Genomic DNA, 19,745 nt, shown 5'->3' on the forward strand with positions numbered 1-19,745 from the left:
CTTTCCACATGAAAGTTATTTTAGTTTCTATTCTGTTTTATTTAATTTGAAAATAATTCTTGTCTGAACTACTGAATTGATTTCTTACCCTCTACTTAGTAATGATCTTTGTTTGAAAGCACTAGCCTAATGCAAATATCACTTTGGATCATCTGATTGCAGAATGGAAAATAGATGGATAGATGGGGGGGGGGGGCAAAACTGACAACAAGGAACTTGTATAAGGCTCTTGCCATCATTCAGGTGAGAGAGTCTAGGTGGCTACTGGCCATGAAGTTGAGAGAAGTGGGTGGGTTTGGGAGTAAAGAAAGTAGATTGAAGAAGAATTTAAGTTAACAGCACTTCATGATTGATTGCATATAGGGGTGGGGAAGAGGGAGGGGTCAAGAATGACAATTCAGGCCTTGGCCTCTGGGCTGGATGGTGGTGTCCCTTTCTGAGATAAGGAACAATGAAGGTTTACAGTTCAGGCTCCACCATGTTGAGTTTAAGGTATCAAGGACATTAGACTGGAGCTGTTCAGTGGGCAGTTGGCTCAATAGCATTTAAGAAGCAAGTCTGGGTTGGATTAATAGCAAATTGAAGTTGAATTTTACTCAAGGAGATTTTACAACTTTATGCCCACTGCAGGAAACAGAAGTTTGTTCAAGATAGGAACAAATTCTCTGAAAATAGTTTTAATGATTTGTTATTGAGATGCATAAGTAAAATAATATGCACAAGTCGAAAATGTTTCAAGGAAGTCAATTAACGTAAATTTAATAGAATATCACTTTTATGCACTGTTCCTCTCTGTCTCCGGTTAACTGTAAAGTCTTACATGCATATATATAGACAGAAATGTGGAAAACAAAAGAAATTGCTCTTTACATTATATAGAAACAATGTTGGCTTAAATCACCACTGTGGTAACTCGGGCTTTCCCGGATGCTGGTCCTCAGATTTAGCCCTCCAAATCTAGATTTTCTCAGGTATAGATACCGGAGATAAACAGGCTGCAAAAAGATGCTTATTTTCAAGCGGCACCAGTTTGGGGTTGCACTGAGAAAATGAGATTTTCTAGTGGAAAACTGTGGATGTGTGAATTTACACCCACAGCGTTGGGAGTGATGGACCGTGCTCCGTTAGTGGTCACTCATTCCCCATCCCCACCCTTTATCTGCTCCCCTCCCTCCCGCTCTCCCTCCATTCTCCCCCCCCTTCACTGCGTTATTCTGGGATTAACGGCGGGGTCGGCCCCGTACACAAACGCAGCTGGCTCGTACGGTCAGCCTGAGCCCCGCTGTGCAACCACGTCAGGAATTCCAGTAAGTTGGCAACACAGGAGCACAAAGACAACAACAATGAGGAAAACCCTTCAGTGCAGAAAGGAATGTTTGGAGCCCTGGCTGCTACAGTGAAAGGACACACACACACACACACACACACACACACCCCACACTCGCGCCCGCGCTCACCCTCCCACACCCCCACGCGCCCACACCCGCACTGGGAGCCACCCAGCCCCTCCCGCGCACGCCTCCCCAGCGGCCGCCGCAGCTCTTTGTAACTCCGTGGTGCGGGGACGCTCATTGACTATGCAGCGCGGCCTGGGCGGGCGTCAGAGCCGCCTGACCCCGGCGCGGTCTCGTACCATCGCCTCGGCCGCCCGGAACCGGCATAAATCACCAGCCGAGACTGAAGTGCAGCTTCTCGCCCCCTCGCCGCTTCCCTCCTCCCACCGGCCTCAGCCTCTTTACTTCCCAGACCCCTCTGCCCCTCCGGTCCCCAATCCTGCCTCCTCCTCGGCGCCGCCGCCGGACAGCGCCAGTGCCTTGCAGGGAGGCCAACCACGTTCCAGTGACTTGGGTCAGAGCAGAGAGCTCTGCATTTCCAAATCCAGAAATCTCGGAAAGAAAGCCACGAAGTGACTGCTGTCCCTTCTCACAGCCCTCCTCTTTTTTTAAGTCTAGGTTTTCCCTGTCTGTGTCTGTTTCTCTCTTTTTGTGTTTCTAAAATAGTTCCCCTTGCTCCTCCCCGCAGAGCGTCACCAATCACCAAAGTCCACGGAAGGTAGGGGTCCGGACTGTCGGGGGTCAGCAGAGCCCCAGACGGTCGGTCGGTGCCCCGGCGAGAAGGGGTGACAATAACTGGCAGGTTCTCGCTCCTGGGAAGGGCGAGGCGGCGGGACCCTGTCCGGGACTAAGTGCGCACAGGGCTGCCGCCTCCACTGTTCTGGCCCCTCTGGCTGGGGGAAAAGGGTTCCTGACTCCTTGGACCGGGACCTGGCCCCCGGGGCCCTGCTGCGGAGTTAATCCAGAGCCCGGGACAGGAGATTCTGGGGCGACCCCCCGCCCGAGAACGGCCCCTTCTCATAAGACAGGGATCCCAGGTCCAGGAAATAAGTCGCGCCACCCCTCCTTTTTTTCTGCCGGCTCTAGAGTCACGAACCGCCTGAGGAAGATGCTCTGAGGGTGGCTGTAAGGTCCCTCCGCAGGGCTCTTGGGGGCCGGAGTCCCCGGCAGCCTAACGCTGCCTTGCAGGAGGGAGCTTCAGGGCTCCCTGAACCCCTTACGTCTCTCCCTCATATAAAGGCGCACCAGTCAATCCAGAGGACATTCATTCTTTTCCAATGTTGCTTCAAATGGAACAGATTTGTAAGAAACGCGATCCGGCGGTGACACCTGTGTATGTGCTGCTTAAGAAAAGCTGAACAAGGATCCAACTCTCCCCCCAACATTGATCTGCCCCTTTTCTCTTGGAAAAAAACAAAAACAAAAACAAAACAGCACCCATCTCATCATCTCAACTCTATGGGCGAAACCGGGGTGTCCGAGAAGCCTAGAGATTTCAGACTAGAGAATGGTCACAAATCGCTCCCAGCGGGCTTATTCCTTCCGTTTTCTTCTCTTCTTTTTCTTCCTTTTTTAAGACTGTCGGTGGTAGGTTTCCCCGCGGACTGCGTAGCCGACTTCTGTTGCGCAGGCAAACCCGCGCAGAGGCTAGGGCAGAACGTGCCCGTGTGTGTGTGTGTGTGTGTGTGTGTGTGTGTGTGTGTGTGTGTGTGTGTATGTGTGTGTGTGTCAGGCGGGTGTTCGCACAAGTGTGAGGCTTCCAGGAGTGAGTAAGCGTGTGAATGCCTAATTGTGAAGTGTGCGTGCACGTGTCGGTGTTTGTGTGACTGTGGAGTACCGCACGCGTGTGCGACTTAGGAATGTGTGTGCCGGCGCGCGAGTGAGCGCGTGAGACTGTCAGTTTGTGTGACAGTGAGGAGTGTGGGCTACGGTGTGCGCGCGACCCTATGAAGTCGTGTGTGAGTGTGTGCGCGCGCGCGTGGGGTGTGCATTTGAGAGCGCACGTGTGTTCGAGTCCCTACTCCTCCCTACGCTGAGAAGTGCAGGGGGCGGGCCTGGCGGCAGGGGGCCTGCCCCGCTGGATTCCCGCATGCTAGTTCCGGGGCGGTCGGGTCTCAAGGGCTTTATGCACTGTCTGGAGGGTGGGGACTTGCGCGGGTAGAAAACGGGATGCCTCGGGCGCTGGGGCCGGCTTTCTGCCACTAGGAGCCCGCCGGGGTGCAGGCCTACAGGAGCGCTCGCGAGCAGAGGTGCCGCCGGTGCTGCGGGCTACGCGCGCCCACCTCCCGGGGAAGGAACAGCGAGGCCGGGGCCCCGGACGGTCGCGGGGATGGAGCGCGGGGCGGCGGCGGTGGCGTGCACGCTGCTGCTGGCTTTTGCCGCCTGCCTGGCGCCGGCCAGTGGCCAAGGTAAGCGCCCGCTGGCCGGAATTCCGCGCAGAGCTCGGGACTTACCCGGCAGTGGCAGGGGTCGAGTCCGTGAGCGCACAGAGGGGACCGCGGCCGGGAGGGGCCAGGGCAGGGCGGCGGCGTTGGAGCGGCTCCCGCCGGGGCGCTCAGGTTGCTCAGTGAGGGGCGAGCGCGAGCACCCCTCCTTCGCCCGCCCGGCAACCGAGCAGCCAAACTTGAGAAAGCGGCTCCGCCGGTTTCGGTGACAGCGCACCCCACGGGGACCCCGTCTTTGTTCCCACGGGACTTTCTCCTGACCCTCTGGAAAGCACTCTGCAGTTGGAACCCGGAGAATGAGGTTCTCTCAGCCTGTGCACAGTCTGTTCCCCCCACTTATTTATTCCCTGGGGGTGCTGAGCGGTCCTCGGAGCTGCTCAGTGCGCAGCTTTCCACCTGCAGCGCGCAGCCGGGGAGATCCCTTCGAGGGCTAGAGCACCCCCCCCCCCCCACTTCTTTTCCTCGGCGAAACTTGGTCCCGCGGTGACCCTCAAGAGACTGCATCTCGATGCAGATCATTTACGAGCCGAGATAAGGCAAAGAGGCGGGATTGGCGGAGAGAGCGGCTGATATACTGGAGCATTTTCTTGAAGGGTTTTCCTTTTCAACGGGGAGGTGGGGGCTTTTGTGTTGATGAATGGGGCCCCGTCTGCGTGGCCAGAGTTTTGAGGGCTCGAATGCAAAAGTTTCTGGTATGAAGCGCTTTAAAATTCTCTCAAGTTGTCAGAATTTACGTTTTTATAGAAACAGAGGCAGAGAAAGAAAGGGAGGAAGCAGTGGAGAGAATAAAAACAGTAAGGGTGAAAAACAGGGAAGACAAGTAGGGAGAAAAAGGGAGAGAAGGGAGAGGAGCAAACGAAGACAGAGCAGCGAACAGAGTGGGGGGTGGGTGGGGGAGAGAGAGAAAGAGAGAGAGAAAGAGAAAGAGAGAAAGAGAGAGACCAGGGATGAATGGGAAGGGCGAGGAGGAGGCCGGGGAACCCGCGAGCTCTCTCCAGGCTTTGCGTTGCTAGGTAGCAGCCCAGAGCTGCGTGTGACCGACCACCAGACAGACAGAACGGACGCTGCTGCCTCCACAGGGACTAATCTGTCTGTGGGGATGGGAGAGTTCTCCCCCCACTTTTCTCCCCTCCTGCTCCTTCCTTCCCGTCGGACAACTTAATTGCCCTACAATGAAAATGAAACCCCTATTGTTGTAGGATTAGCCAAAGCAATAAATTGATTTCCCTGGATCACATATTGGGGTTGACGGGTGGGGACTGTAGAAGTCCCCATTTATGGCAGAGAGAGGGAAAAGCTTGTGGATGGGCCGTGGCATGTATTCAAATGGTTAATCTGCTTTCTTTCCTCAATTCTTAGCGTAAGCTCCTTAGAGGGAATCAACTAAATAATTATACAGCAACTCCTAGCAGTACCCATTTCAGACTTCCTGAGAAGTTTGGAAACGCCAACAAACCTCACTGGTTTGTAAAAATCTTTGGAGAGGGAGGGGAGGCGGGGAGAGACTGTTAATAATTCTTGCTTTGCACACCTTTTTCTCAGGGTTGGTAACACGGAAAGAGGATTTATTATTATCGTGGAGGGTTTGCCGCAGCTCTTAGGGTGATATACATCGTATGTCCTAAGTATAGCCATAGGATTTACTCTATGTTCCTGTCAGTGCCTGGCAAAAGGAAATCTTGTCCGGATTCATCTGGGATACATCTGGATTGTTCCCATACAACCCAAACAGGTGTTTTCTCCCCTGGATTGATGGTTTAGTCACCAATAAGGTGTACTTAACTTTTTTTTTTTTTTAATTTTTAATGTTTATTTTTGAGAGAGAGAGAGAGAGAGAGAGAGAGAGAGAGCGAATGGAAGAGGGGCAGAGGGAGAGAGAGAGAGAGAGAGAGAGAGAGAGAGAGAGTTGGAGACACAGAATCCAAAGCAGGCTCCAGGCTCTGAGCTGTTAGCACAGAGCCTGCACAGAGCCCAAACGCGCTGAACTCAGGAACTATGAGATCATGACCTGAGCCGAAGTTGGACGTTTAACCAAGCCACCCAGGCGCCCCTGTACTTACTCTTTTTAGTGGTTTAAATCCATCCATCTTCTCTGATAATATACAATAATATGTACAGTAATAATAGCATATCATACACTTATACATGTGGCAGACCCTGTTCTAAGTGCTTTACACTAATTGACATTTAATTTTTATAATACTATAAATACTATAATGTTGACATTTAATCTTTATAATAACCCTTTGATGTAAGTACTCTTTCTGTATCTGTTTTACTGATGGGAAATGGAGGCATGGGTCAATGAAGTTAACTTGCTCAAGGTCATACTGCTAGAAAATGGCAGAGCTGTGAGGCCAGTCCAAGAGATTCTGAGTCCAGAGGCTATAATTTAACTGCTATAGTGTGTGGCTCTCTCCTCTATTTCCCTGTCTCTTATTTTGTACTAAAAATGTCATGCTCCCTAAGTCACTACCCATGTATGAGGTTACTAAAGAAGCTGAGTGGTATTTTACAAGTCTTTGCCACTTTGCACCATAACTCTGGATATTTTTTCAGAAATTCTTTTCAGGTTTCTATCACCTGACCTCTAGGTAACCTTCCTGTAAGGTTAAGGAGATTTCTAGATTCCTGTCGTATTGACTTATCAGGTGAAGTAAAGTATGACATTGTAAAGATCCTTATTTGAGCACACACTTTAGGTAAGATCTTCCTGCAAAGTTTGCATCATTAGAAATTGGAAAAGACCTCTGAGTATTTTATGGTTAGTCTTTAAAAATATTATAACACATCTATAGCTAAAATTATTTGTATTTTCTTCATGTTTTGTAGAATGCTGTTAAGAAATATTGGGAGAGCCTGAACTCTGGAGTCAGGCTGTCTGGGTTCTAGCAATGGCTTTACCACTTTCTAGCTGTGTGACATTGGGGAAGTCACTAAACTTTCATGGCTCAGATTGCTTATCTGCAAAATTGATATGATAAGAGAATCTACTCCATGACATTTCATTAACATAAAGAGATAAAAGGGCTGAATATGTAAGGCATATAGACAAAGATCGTAACTACAGCTATTATTATATTGACCAACTCTAAAAGTAACATTTCTTTTTTTGTTTTCTATTCGTATTTCTAATTTCCAAGTGCACATAAGGAAGCCTTAGGCATTTTCAAGTAACATTTCTTTGAGGAATTCCCAGATCCCAGTACATGACTGAAAGTTTTTTTGAGAAAATGGTATTGGTCTTTAAGTTATATTCTTTCATTCAATAGAAGCTGGGTTATGCCTTTTATAGTTAGTATCAGCTTTATGACAATTACACTTTCAGGTGAAGTTTATGTATTTAAAAGGATTATGGGCCCAGTAACAAACAGGCAATATTTTGGTTCTGTCACATCTCTGATACTGCTGCTGCTTTAATTTCACAGCAGTTGGCTTCTTTTTCTCTGCTTGAAGTTCTTCCTAGCCATTTTTTATAGTATAGGGCTTCTGCTCAAACTCCCTTCAGTCTTGTGCCTGTCCTGTTCTAATAGAAAGTTAGACTTTTATAGATGGGGGAAACCTTAGCTATCAGCTGGTCTACTTGCATTATTTTATAGAAAAGTAACTAAACCTGGAGGGAAGAAAGGGGGACTGACAGGAGGGAAAGGGAGGGGGGTTAAGCCCTTAGCCTAAGGGCCTGTGGCCCAGGATAGAACCAGCTCTCCTCTTTGTGTCTTCCTAATTGATCATTTTTAATTTTTTTAAATATTTATTTATTTTTGAGACAGAGGGAGAGACAGAGTGTGAGCAGGGGAGGGACAGAGAGAGAGACACACACAGAATCCGAAGCAGGCTCCAGGCTCCAGGCTCCGAGCTGTCAACACAGAGCCCAACTTGGGGCTTGAACCCAAGAACCATGAGGTCATGACCTGAGCCAAAGTCAGATGTCCAACTGACTGAGCCACCCAGGCGCCCCTAATTGATCATTTTTAGATATAGGGTGGGTCACATATCCCGGGTCTAAGAGGAATCTCAAGTCTAAGAGGATAGGTTAATACAACCATGTGTCATGTCCAGCTTGGTTCAGAACTTATGCCACGTTAGTGCCCCACCTTTCAAAGACCATATCTCTGGATCCATTTTTCAAAATCTTGGGCCATCGAAACGTGTTACTAAGGTTTATGGATTTCATAGTACAGAATAGGTATTTATTCTTAGTTGAAGGTAATTGTTAGGTCATTTTTTTTAAAGTTTATTTTTGCGAGAGGGAGGGAGAGAGGGAGAGAGAAGGTGAGCAGGGGAGGGCAGAGAGAGAGGGAGAGAGAATCCCAAGCAGGCTCCTCAGTGTCAGCACAGAGCCCTATGCAGGGCTCCACAAACCAACTGAGCCACCCAGGCACCCTTAGTGGCTACAACTTTAAATGTTAGTCTAGATTCATATTTGTAAATGACAAATCTAAATTAAACTTCCTGGAGACAAAAAAGGAAATTTATTTCAATACATAATTGTAAAGATATAACTATTAGGTTGAACCATATGGGATTGCTGTTTTTCTAAGAAAGACTCAACCTAACATAAAATTTTATATTTTGCTCAGCCTAATATAAAGTGGAGGCTCAGCCTATGTCAAGCTAATCTGGTTTCTCTATCTTCTGACTCTGAGAAGACTGTTCTCAATCATGTTCTTTAGTGTCTTAGGATGGCTGTCAGTGGCTCTTGGAGCCACGTTCTTTCTGGGAAAAAGCAAGAGTTTTTGTCTTGTCTTAAAAGTGTAAGTTGCCTCTTGGGCTCTGCTTAGGTCACAGACTCATTGCAGAACCAGTCATTGTACCTGGCATGAAATGTGCCCATGGCTTAGGCTTTGGGTCATATGCTTGGTTCCTGCAGTCATGGACTAAGGTCGACCATAGAGGGAAATTTGGATAGGGCTCCCACGTGAACAGAGGCTGGGCTGCTGCAAAAACCAAATCTGTCTAGGACACTTTATCAGGTAAAACCAGCTGATGCTATTTTTGTTTTATCCATGAAGACAGACTTAAAAGGCTGAAGAAATTTCTCAAGAGCAGTCAGTGCTGGAAAAACTCAATGAATTGAAGGGGGGAAACGTATTGGAAGTATTAAAGCAAAAGGGATGAAGTTTTATGTTCATGTGATCATGTTGCAATTTTAAGTTTAGGAGAACAGGAGAAAGAAGGACTTCTAGAAGATTTACGTGTAGCCTAAAGGCTTCTTATATGGAACAGATCTTTGTGATGGATAGGAAAGTTCTGAAAAGTGAGCTGAGAGAGCAGAGTACAGGAGCTCTTGAGTCCATTATATGATTCATTTTTCAGTGAATCCTACGTCCTTTCTCCTTTCCCAGCTAACTCTGCTTTCTTGCTTATATTTCTAAGACTTTGCTGCTTTTCCAGGCAGTAGGCCTTGGCTATGAGAATGGGGTGGAAAGAAAGAAGAGAGGAGGTTTGGAGACATTAAAATGCTTCTTTGGAGGGGTGCCTGGGTGGCTTATTCGGTTGAGCGTCAGACTCTTGTTTTCGGCTCAGGTCATGATCTTATGGTTTGTGTCGGGCTCTGTGCTGATCCTGCTTGGGATTCTCTTTCTCCCTTTCTCTCTGTCCCTCCCTCCCCCCCCCCCCAAATAAATAAATAAAAGCATCTAATTAGAGAAAAAAAAAAAGCTTCTATGGAGACAATACATCCTGGTGCAAATCCAAGAGTCCTTAGCATTTAACCTAAGAACTTCTTCAATAATGGTAGAGCAGGTGTCTTTCACACCTCCCTGGATTGATTCGGAATGTCAAATATATGTGCTCTATGCCAATTATTTTGCTGGTCTTTAAGTCTTATTTCTAAAGCATGTGCTGAGAAACTAGAAACATTATCATTCCAAAATTAAGATGGTTAACTTTTATATAAGGGTACTTCTGACTTAGTACAGTGCCAAAACCCAATGCAAGGAAATAAGAAGTCTCTCTAAGAAAGGTGACGGGTTACACAATGTGAAGTTTCATGATGAAAGCTCTATGCTTTTAGTCATTAGCCCTCAGGTCATGCCTGACCCCCAAGGTTATTGGGAACAGGGAGAAATGAATGAAAGGAGGAAATGTAATTACCATTCTGTGCATTGAAAAGTTAAGCCACTGTTACCATGGATACAATGGCTTGTTTATTGTCCAGATCTTGAGATCCAAGTTTGTAAGCAATACCAGAGGTCTCCTTTAAGTGTATGTACTATCGGTCAATAACACATGAAGATTCTTTCTTAGTAACTTTGAACAGAAGCCTTTACTCACTAATCTACTGATTGACATTAAATGAAAACCTATCTACTTTTGACGTTCCTATAGGTGTTAAATGTGAACAAGGGGAAGAAGACAATAGCCAGTTCTGTTATGCTAGACTTTCTTGGATTCTTATATAAAAACATCCTGTCCTATAGTGTCAGAGATTTGATTGTCTCTTTGGGCCCAATTTTTGGTTTTTGTTTCATTAGCAAGGAGAAGCTTTTTTGTGTAAAGGCTGAAAAAGCAAAATAATTTATTTCATTAGGGAAATCCTCAAAGTTGAACTGAAGAATGGAAGGGTTTTTCTAAAATATGAAATATATCAATCCTATGCACATTATAATCTCACTAAAGAAGAGGAGAAAATGCTAACATGTGCTGCCACACTGGTTTAATTTTGATATGGGGAAGGAAGGGTGTGGAGGATACTTTTTGTTGTGAGAAACAAGAAACTGAAAACCCACCTCAAACCGGCTTAAACAATAAAGGGTATTTATTGGCTTGTGTAAGAAAATTCTGAGGCTGAGTGGGGTTCAGGTGAGGTGCAGTCAGGGCTCCAGTTCTCTTTCTTTGTGTTTTTCTTGACTCTACTCTCTTCTAGGTTTCAGCTTTGTTTTCAGTCCAGCTTCCCCTATTGTTATATTATAGCTGCCAGAGCAAATGGGGCTGCATGTTTTCTTGATCATATCTAGGGTGAATTCAACATTGAGAGTTTGCTTATGTTCTCAAAAGCACTATTTCACCACAACTTAAAGAATGTTATAATTTTTAGGAACCCTAGATAGAAGTCAGCCAGTTCCCCTAACTTGGCATTATCATCAAAGTCACCTGGGGAGCTTTAAAAAGTGTATAGATTCTTAGGCAAAAACCCAATCTTACTAAATCAGGAGTATGGGCATCTGTTTTTAAAGAGTTTCCAGTTGATTCTGAGGGTCAGACAATTTGGAAACAGCTGATCTAGGTAATCTCTCATTTTTAGTTTTGTAGCTAAAGGTATACTAACATGCCACTGTAAATTCCTTCTAGCAGGCAGTTAAATACACTCTGTTAAATCCATACTTTCTTTTGAATGGGGATGTTGCAAGGTAGCTACAGTAAGAAGGAAAACTACTCTTTTATATCTAGTGCTGCCCCCATTTCTGGCCATCTCCTATCCTGCCTAACATGACCCTCCCTCCCTAGAGCTACTGTTTGTGTCTTAATTGTATTCTTTGCTCTGTCCCTGGACACAATTGAAGTCCTTCCTCCCCCTCTCAGAACCTTTGATTCTTTAAGCTGAGCAACTGTTGGATGGATCCTCTAATCCTTTCTTACCCAAATTAGGCAGATTTCTCTATAACCACTGTAATCTCTCTCCTCCAATTTATGTCAGGGCATCCTGACAGAGCCCACTGGCATCTAAAGCAGCCATCAATTCCATGGTTGGAATGGGAGTATTGGAAAACCTTGTAGCTCATTTCTTTTATAGCCTAGGCTCAATTCTTTGTTGACCCCACTGGGACTTAGAGTCGGTGATCCTACCACGTGTACACTGTCCCTCAAATCCCTTGTTTATTTACTTCCGCATCTTATATTGTTATGACTCTTCATTAACATTACTTCCTTGCCTATACCGCCAGCAGTCGGGCCCCCCTGTCCCGTTGTCTTGCTCTCTTGTGCTCTGCCAAAGCTCAGTCCTGGTTAAATCTAATGCTCCACATCTGCATTGCTGTAGCTAAATGTGGCAAGAGAAAACACAAAACTAGGTTGACTGATCTCATTATAAATTTGTGAAACTAATCTCAACCTCAGACCTGCTGTCTGGTGAGGCCATTCACTTTCCTACTTCCTTATATCTCCTCTTTCCTCAAACTTCCGACACCACCTGCTCAGATGACATTGCTTCTTATAAATGTGAAAATAGAAGCAATCAGAAGAGAACTCAACAAGCTCCCATAACTCAGCCATCATCACCTGCATACATCCTGTCTGTATATTCTGTCTTCCCTCTGGTTACACTGGATGAACTTTCCATGCTCTTTAAGTTCAAACAGTTCATTCATGTCCTACATTGAATTCTGTCTTAACCTCTCACTAATTAATTGTCTACTCTCTTTCCCCACATTTCTGTTCCTATTTTCTCTGTTCCTCTTTATGGCAAAATTCCTTCCCAGATTTGTCTATACCCACTGTAATTTTTCTCCAATTTTTCTCAAATCCATGCCTTTCAAGTTTTTGCTCCCACCCTTGGTAGATACTTCTTTTGCCAAGGTCACTAATGACCTCCATGCTATTAAATCCAATAATCCACTCTCAGCTCTTGTTTTGTTTAACTATCAGAGGCATCTGACACTGTGTATCCTGCTTTCCTCCATGAAACACGTCATCTGGCTTCCAAGAAACCAAATTCTCCTGGTTTCCTTCTTCCTTGCTATTTTATTCCTGCCCATCTACCTGACTGACTACTTTTCATCTCTGCCTACGCTACGTCTTTGGAGACTCATCCTGTCTCATGGCTTTACCATCTATATGTTGACAACTTCCAAATTTGTGAATCTGATCCAAATCTAGACCAATACCATAACTCTGATCTTCTCTAATGCCCTAAACCTGCTTTCCACATAGGCTTTTCCATCTTAGTAAATGGCTGGACCATCCTTGCCCAGATTCCTTTTTCTTTTATATCTTACATTCAATCCATCAGAAAATCCCATTGTTTTAATCTTCAAAATGTATCTAGAATCCAATCACTTTTTACCATGTTTAATGCTACCACACTGATCCACATCATAGTCAACTCTTACCGAGATTATTGCAATAGCTTCCTTACTGATCATTCTGCTTCCCTTTTGTCCCTCTTCTGTCTACTCTTGACACCTATTTAGAATATCAGTCAGATCATGTTACTACTGCTCAAAAGCTCCAATGGCTTCTGTCACACACAAGTTGAGTTGTCTAGAAACAGACACTAAGATGGAGTTTGGGGTAAAAGATGTTTATTAAGATCATTGCCCTTGAAGAGAAATGAGGAAGCAGGAATGGCAGAAGTTAAACACTCTGAGACGGCCTCAGTCAACCTAGTGGGGAGCTCTGGAGCAAGACTTGACTGTGAGAGTGTTCTATGGCAGGCTGCAATGACCTTTTTTAGTTACTAGATGTGGCCTGCCCTCATAAGGGCATGACCTTGGGCAAGGTGCCTTTCTATAAGTGAAGTGGACCCCAAAAGAGCTGAGTGAATGTAGAAAACCCTTTCTCCTCTCCCCCTCTCACAATGCTCTAGGCATGGTGATAATCCTTGCTTCCTCCCCCCCCACCCCCAACATAGTGTGTACCTTAAGGCTTTTAAATTTGCTTTCTCTCTGAGTGCTCTTCCCTCAAATTGTGCATGACTCACACTCCTTGCTTCCTATAGGTCTTTGCTCATAGGTCACCTTATCAGTGTGGTCTTCAGATTTTTCTTGATTAACTCTCTTCATTGCACTTATAACCATCTGACACAATGTATGTAACTTATTTATTTATTTACTTTTGTCTTCCTTTCTTTAAGATGCCAATTTCATGAGGGCAGGAATTTTTGTCTCCCTTGTTTATTGCTTTATACCTAGTATCTAGAATAGGGCTAAATAAATAAATATAAGTTGAACAAATGGATAAATGCCCCATGGACTCTAAAGCTAAGAAGGGGCATTCAGCTCATCACCATGTCCCTGGTATTGCCAACCTTTAATTCCCCCAGGCTCCATCAAAAATCCCATGGAGGGAATAAAAAATTGCTATCTCTATTAAAACAAGTGGCTTAGCAATGCTGTTTCTCTCCATTTGACTCTTCCCTTTCCTCTGCCTCGCTGACCCCCAACACTGATGATTCCCAATGCATTTGAGAGTAGCTGATCCTGCATCAGTCTCTTTAACCTTTCTAACGTTAACTTAGACACTTGGTTACCCTGTGAGAATCCCCTGTATATACAGAATGTGTCATTCTGCTATTTTTAGGACAGATTTGATACAGTAGCTTTTACAAAAAGATAAGGCAAAGTTTTTGACATTATGTTAGTGGACTGCCATTCTGCGTTTAAACAATACAAAAGAAAGCTGTCTGAGGCCACAGCACGGTGAAAACAGCCTTGATCACACAAAAGGGCCTCTTTGAAGAGGGGAGTGGTTTCCCAACTCAGGGAGGCGGCATGGACTATGGTGGAAAGAACATCACATGTCAAGCCGAGACATTCATCGGTCTTGTTCCTGATGAATGAAGGAAAAATGGGCTCAACCAAAGAAGGACCAGACTGCTGAAAAATGCCCATGACTGCTTGTCCTGTGGACACAACCTTTCTCATTCCAGGTCCCATTCTTTTGAGGACTCTATATACAACCATGATCAAATAGGTTAAAGGCAGAGGAATGGCTCAGTTACATGCATGAATGGGTAGTGAAGTTGCAAGAATGAGCTAAAATAATTATGGATAAATTTTTTGGAGTGCTTGCTACATGTCTGACACTATCCTAAGTGTTTTACAGGTATTAATTTACCCACTTCATTAACAATCTGAATTTATGGATAAAAGACCAAGGCAAAGACAGGTGCCCAAAGCCATCCACTTACTAAGTGGTGAAACCAAGATTGGAACCCAGAGCCCTTATTCTTACATATTGTCACTGTGGATAAGTAGGAGCAGGTGGAAGATAGTGCCTGTCTACACAGTTAAACAAAGCCTTATTTAATGGTTCATGTTATGTTACGGTGACCTCATTTCAGAGATTGTTAGCTTTGCAACCCAAATGTCAGATATTTTTGTGTGACTTTGGCAATCATTCATGTAATACATGTTGATCAAGACCTTATGCTCCCAGCGCGATGTAACTAGTTATATCAAAGGATAGAGAGATTCCTGTGACATATGCCTGTCCAAAATACCTTACTATTCAGAAGAGTACACTTCTATTTTAACCTACTTTTTCCTCTATACTCCTTGGGTATCCATTGATTCTTGCTTGCTGGCTTCCTCCTGTACTGCCATTCCTTATCTGGCAGTATTCTCTTCTCTATAATTACATGTCTTTTCATTCAAAAGATGACACCCAATTAGAGAGTTCTACTCTAACTTCCTCTTAGGGATGACAGATTTTAAAAGGCTGTTGTTATTTAATATTGATGGAAAAATTCTTAGTAAGTTCTCTTATTCAATATCTTAAAAGATAGTAATGAACAAGTGAGAGTGGAGTCCCTATATCTGAGGAGGCTGCTCTTTTTTTTTTATTAAAAAATTTTTTTTAATGTTTTATTTATTTTTGAGAGAGAGAGAGAGAGAGAGAGAAAGAGAGAGAGATAGAGAGAGAGAGAGAAAGAGAATGAGCAGGGGATGGGCAGAGACAGAGAGAGACACAGAATCCACATCAGTCTCCAGGCTCTGAGCTGTCAGGGAGCCTCTGAGCTGTCAGCACAGAGCCTGATGTGGGGTTCAAACTTGTGAACTGCAAGATCATGACCTGAGCCAAAGTCAGACACTTAAAAAAATTTTTTTAACATTTATTCATTTTTTTTTTTTTAATTTTTTTTTCAACGTTTTTTTTTTTTATTTATTTTTGGGACAGAGAGAGACAGAGCATGAACGGGGGAGGGGCAGAGAGAGAGGGAGACACAGAATCGGAAACAGGCTCCAGGCTCCGAGCCATCAGCCCAGAGCCTGACGCGGGGCTCGAACTCACGGACTGCGAGATCGTGACCTGGCTGAAGTCGGACGCTTAACCGACTGCGCCACCCAGGCGCCCCAACATTTATTCATTTTTGAGAGACAGAGAGAGACAGAGCATGAGCGGGGAAGGGGCAGAGAGAGAGGGAGACACAGAATCTGAAGCAGGCTCCAGGCTCTGAGCTGTGAGCACAGAGCCCGACATGGGGCTCGACACAGGGCTCGAACTCACGAACTGCAAGATCGTGACCTGAGCCAGAGTCAGACGCTCAACTGACTGAGCCACCCAGGTGCCCCTATCAGACACATTAAAAAAAAATTTTTTTTTTAATGTTTGTTTATTTTGAGAGAGAGGGAGAGAAAGCACGAGCTGGGGAGGGGCACAGAGAGAGGAAGACACAAAATCTGAGGCAGGCTCCGGGCTCTGAACTGTCAGCACAAAACCTGACATGGGGCTTGAACTCATGAACCGTGAGATCACGACCTGAGCTGAAGTTGGACACTCAACCGACTGAGCCACCCAGATGCCCCTTGAGGAGACTGCTCTTGTAGAGATGTGGAAGGCATTTGCCTATGGGCTGGAGGTGCTAAAAGGTCTCTTGGCCCCCAAACGTCTCTCATCTTGGCCAAAGATGTCTGCTTTGTCATCGTTAGAACCAGTCCTTAGGAGTAAGACATTGTTTCCTCCTGAAACTCTGTTTAAAAGGGTAGAAATGTTTACCCCTCTAGAGCAGAGGAGTTTGGTGAGATAGCCATGCAGGTAAAAGTTTGCTAGAGCAAGGTTCACTGAGAATGAGATCCAAAACTGGTATGGTTTGATGGGGGATGAAAGTAGGGAGGAAGCTGCCAGAGGTGAGAGGTAGTCTTGGAAGGGAGTCAACTTCATCTCAACTGGGTTGCCTAAATCAGCATTTCTAGGAGAAAAAGGTCTTAGGATGATTTTACAGGGAATTTCTATTGTGAATCTGTCAAGTGGACTTCAAAGAACTTCTTACCTTCTACTATGGCTCTGCTTCCTCAAGTTGGCTGTATTTGAAGTAGGACCTTAAAAGCAACAAAGTTGTAAGGCTCTATCAGTCATTCCTTAGCGATTCATCAGTGCCAAGTAAGATGGAGAGGAGGCTTCTGGATTGTACGTTGCAGTTATGATTTTTCTAGACCATAATGATGACTATTGATAGGTATTTCTGGTTTTGTTTTTAGCATGTAGTAAATAAAAAGAATTTGCAAATGAATAAAGTAAAATGCACATATTTCTTAAGTCAATTGTTAAATGGTTGATTTTTTAAATGTTTTTTAAAATTTTTTTTATTTTTGAGAGAGAGAGAGAGAAGAAAACTGCAAGTGGGAGAGGGTCAGAGAGAGAGGGAGGCAGAGGATTCAGAGTGGGCTCTGTGCTGACAGCAGAGAGCCCCACACAGGGCTTGAACTCACAGACTGAGCCATGAGATCATGACCTCACATGAAGTCTGATGCTTAATAAACTGAGCCACCCAAGCGCCCCCAATAAATGGTTAATTTTTGTGTACCAAAACTCTGAATTTTTTTTCCAGTTCACTTCTGCCACAAAAATTTACCTCTTCCCTAATATTTGGTGCAGTGAGGTGTTGAAAGAATTTGCAAAGTAATCATTGAAAGCCAAGATTCTGGTGAAAAACAAAATGCGTGGTTTAAAAATTGAACATACTAACTGGAAGGCAGTGAAAGTTAGATGATTCTCACTGTAAATAATTAAACCCAGCAGTGCAGACAAGAGAAAACGTGGGACTTGAGCTCAGAGGGATACATCTTGTATTGAAGGCTTTCACTTCTCTGTAAGGGAAATCCTAGAGGTCTTTAATAGTTGTTGCCGATTGTGAATATGTGCAACAAAATCCCACTGTAATCCAGATTTATTTTTCAAACACTTTGCTGTGATGGAAGGAATGAGAAAAGGGCGGGAGGGGAATCAGGTTTTATCAAGACCCTTGCGCTCTTTCCCTTTAGCAAGTGTAAGCGTGATTTGTCACAGTGACCTGGGACTTTGGTTCCCTCCAGAGCCCTCTTGTACTGTGGGTGCTTTGGTAGATCAAAGACAATTGGCTTTATTTTATTTTTTTTCAGAGAAGCAGTGGGTCTACTAATTGAGAACTGGGTAGCCATGAGAGACATGGGTTATATTCCTTCTGATTGGTTTTCTTATGCCTCCCCACCCCCTTTTCATTGAGGTGGGGGGGCAGGTGATTTGTCTTAATTTTTCTATCTTTAAAAAAGGGAATAAGGTTTCATAGTTTTTATGAATATTGGCATTATGAAGTGCTTTGTTTTATTTAAAAAATTAACACAGACTAAAATAGACTTTGTAGTGTGCAGCTCTATCAGTTTTAATATGTGTATATATTTGTGTAACCACTACCACAGTCAAGATTAGAACAGCTCAGGGGTGCCTGGATGGCTCAGCCGGTTGGGCAGCCGACTTTTGGTTTCTGCTTGGGTCATGAACTCTGGTTCATGGGTTTGAGCCCCGAATCGGGCTCTGTGCTGATGGTGTGGAGTCTGCTTGGGATTCTCATTCTCCCTCTCTCTTTGCCCCTCCCCTGCTCGCTCTCCCTCTCAAAAAACAAACAAAAAAAGACAATTTAATTAAACCAAAAGAAATTAAAAGATTAGAACAGCTCAGTAATAACGTGCCCCTCACCCCCATTCCCTCACACGATTTCTTTGTAGTCACACCCTCCAAATAAGTTCTCAAGTTATTTTTTTGAAAACTCACTTTCTCATGTGAAAGTCTCCATTGCCTTTCATTTGCTCATTTTTACTTGAAGAGTGTTCCTAGCTCATTTTTTAAAGTAATTCAAAATGACATGGATGGTAGGGTTGTAAGGCTGCTTCTCCCTTATTATAAAAGAGGAAAAAACCCTGGAAAGATGGCAGCTCTTTCAGTATAGCTGTATAGGGGAAAACACACACACACACACACACACACACACACACACACACACACACGCACACGCGCGCGCACACACACACACACACACACACACACACACTAAACTTGGCTTGTTGCTAGATTGGAATCTGCAAAGAAAACATGCTCAAGAAATCTCCCTTGAAGAGGGGGACAGAGGTTTATTTTTTATTTAACGATTTACCCCTTGACACCTGGGAAATGATTAGTTGATGTTTTCAAAGAAGATTAAGTCAGTGTGGTTAATTAACTGTAGTAATCAGGTGACTTAAATCAATTAACTCCTTGTTAACAATTTCCATCAATTTTGTAAATAAATGACTAAATCAGTAAATTGTACTCTTGAGATTAAAGGGTATTTCCTGATTTATTTTATTGATGACAAATTAGAGATTTTCTCCTTCTCATCTCATTTCCTCCCTGCCAACCTTACTGTTACAAATGAGAATTCTCAAGGTAGCTATAGTTTGAAAGAACACACCAGGTTAAGTTTTAATATATGACTTTAAAGAAAAGTCAGGCTGAAGGACACCTTTGCTCTATCTTAGCAGATGTTGAAAGAATCACTTAGGGAAATGAAACTTAATGAGTAAGTGTGTGCATAATAATATTAAGGGAGAATGTGAGTAGCAAATAAACTGACTGCAGGATAAGCTCTTACTATTAAGTTTTAAAAAATTTTATTTTCCTTCCTTTTTCTAAGTTAAAACTGAATGATGGATATAATAAAATGAAACAGAATTTGGCTTTTAGCTAGAAATAACCTTTGGATATCTTAGGTGCTCTATTTAAAGGGAACTTATAAAAATAATTGGATTTATTGATTGTATTAGTCTGTAAAGCTTAACTGCGTTTTAAAAATATCATATAAATATACAAGAAAATGTTGTTTTTAGAATTTTTTAATTGAAGGGTGCCTGGGTGGCTCAGTTAAGCACCTGACTTGGTTTCAGTTCAGGTCATGATCTCCCGTGTGGGATCCAGCCCCAAGTAGAGCTCTGCGCTGACAATACAGAGACTACTTGGGACTGTCTCTCTCCCTCTCTCTCTGTCCCTCCCCTACTGATGCACTCTCTCTCTCTCT

General features: G+C 44.2%; 1 protein-coding gene and 1 long non-coding RNA gene across 7 annotated transcripts in view; one reads left to right on the plus strand and one right to left on the minus strand.

Moving 5' to 3' along the window:
* The window catches only part of LOC132671111 (uncharacterized), a 30,768-nt gene extending 26,481 nt beyond the window's left edge, over positions 1-4,287 (minus strand). Inside the window, exon 1 of the long non-coding RNA XR_009606955.3 lies at positions 3,788-4,287. This is a non-coding gene — a long non-coding RNA (uncharacterized LOC132671111). The remainder of the gene's footprint in view (positions 1-3,787) is intronic.
* LRP2 (LDL receptor related protein 2) overlaps positions 3,459-19,745 on the plus strand; it is a 198,753-nt gene continuing 182,466 nt past the window's right edge. For all 6 annotated transcript variants that reach the window (XM_078451168.2, XM_078451170.2, XM_078451169.2 and 3 more), the window contains exon 1: positions 3,459-3,742. In XM_078451168.2, coding sequence (XP_078307294.2) covers positions 3,664-3,742 — 79 coding nt within the window. In that variant the 5' untranslated portion in view covers positions 3,459-3,663. The remainder of the gene's footprint in view (positions 3,743-19,745) is intronic.

The sequence above is a fragment of the Panthera onca genome, chromosome C1 (assembly GCF_046562875.1).
Source record: "Panthera onca isolate mPanOnc1 chromosome C1, mPanOnc1 haplotype 2, whole genome shotgun sequence".
Lineage (NCBI taxonomy): Eukaryota > Metazoa > Chordata > Mammalia > Carnivora > Felidae > Panthera > Panthera onca.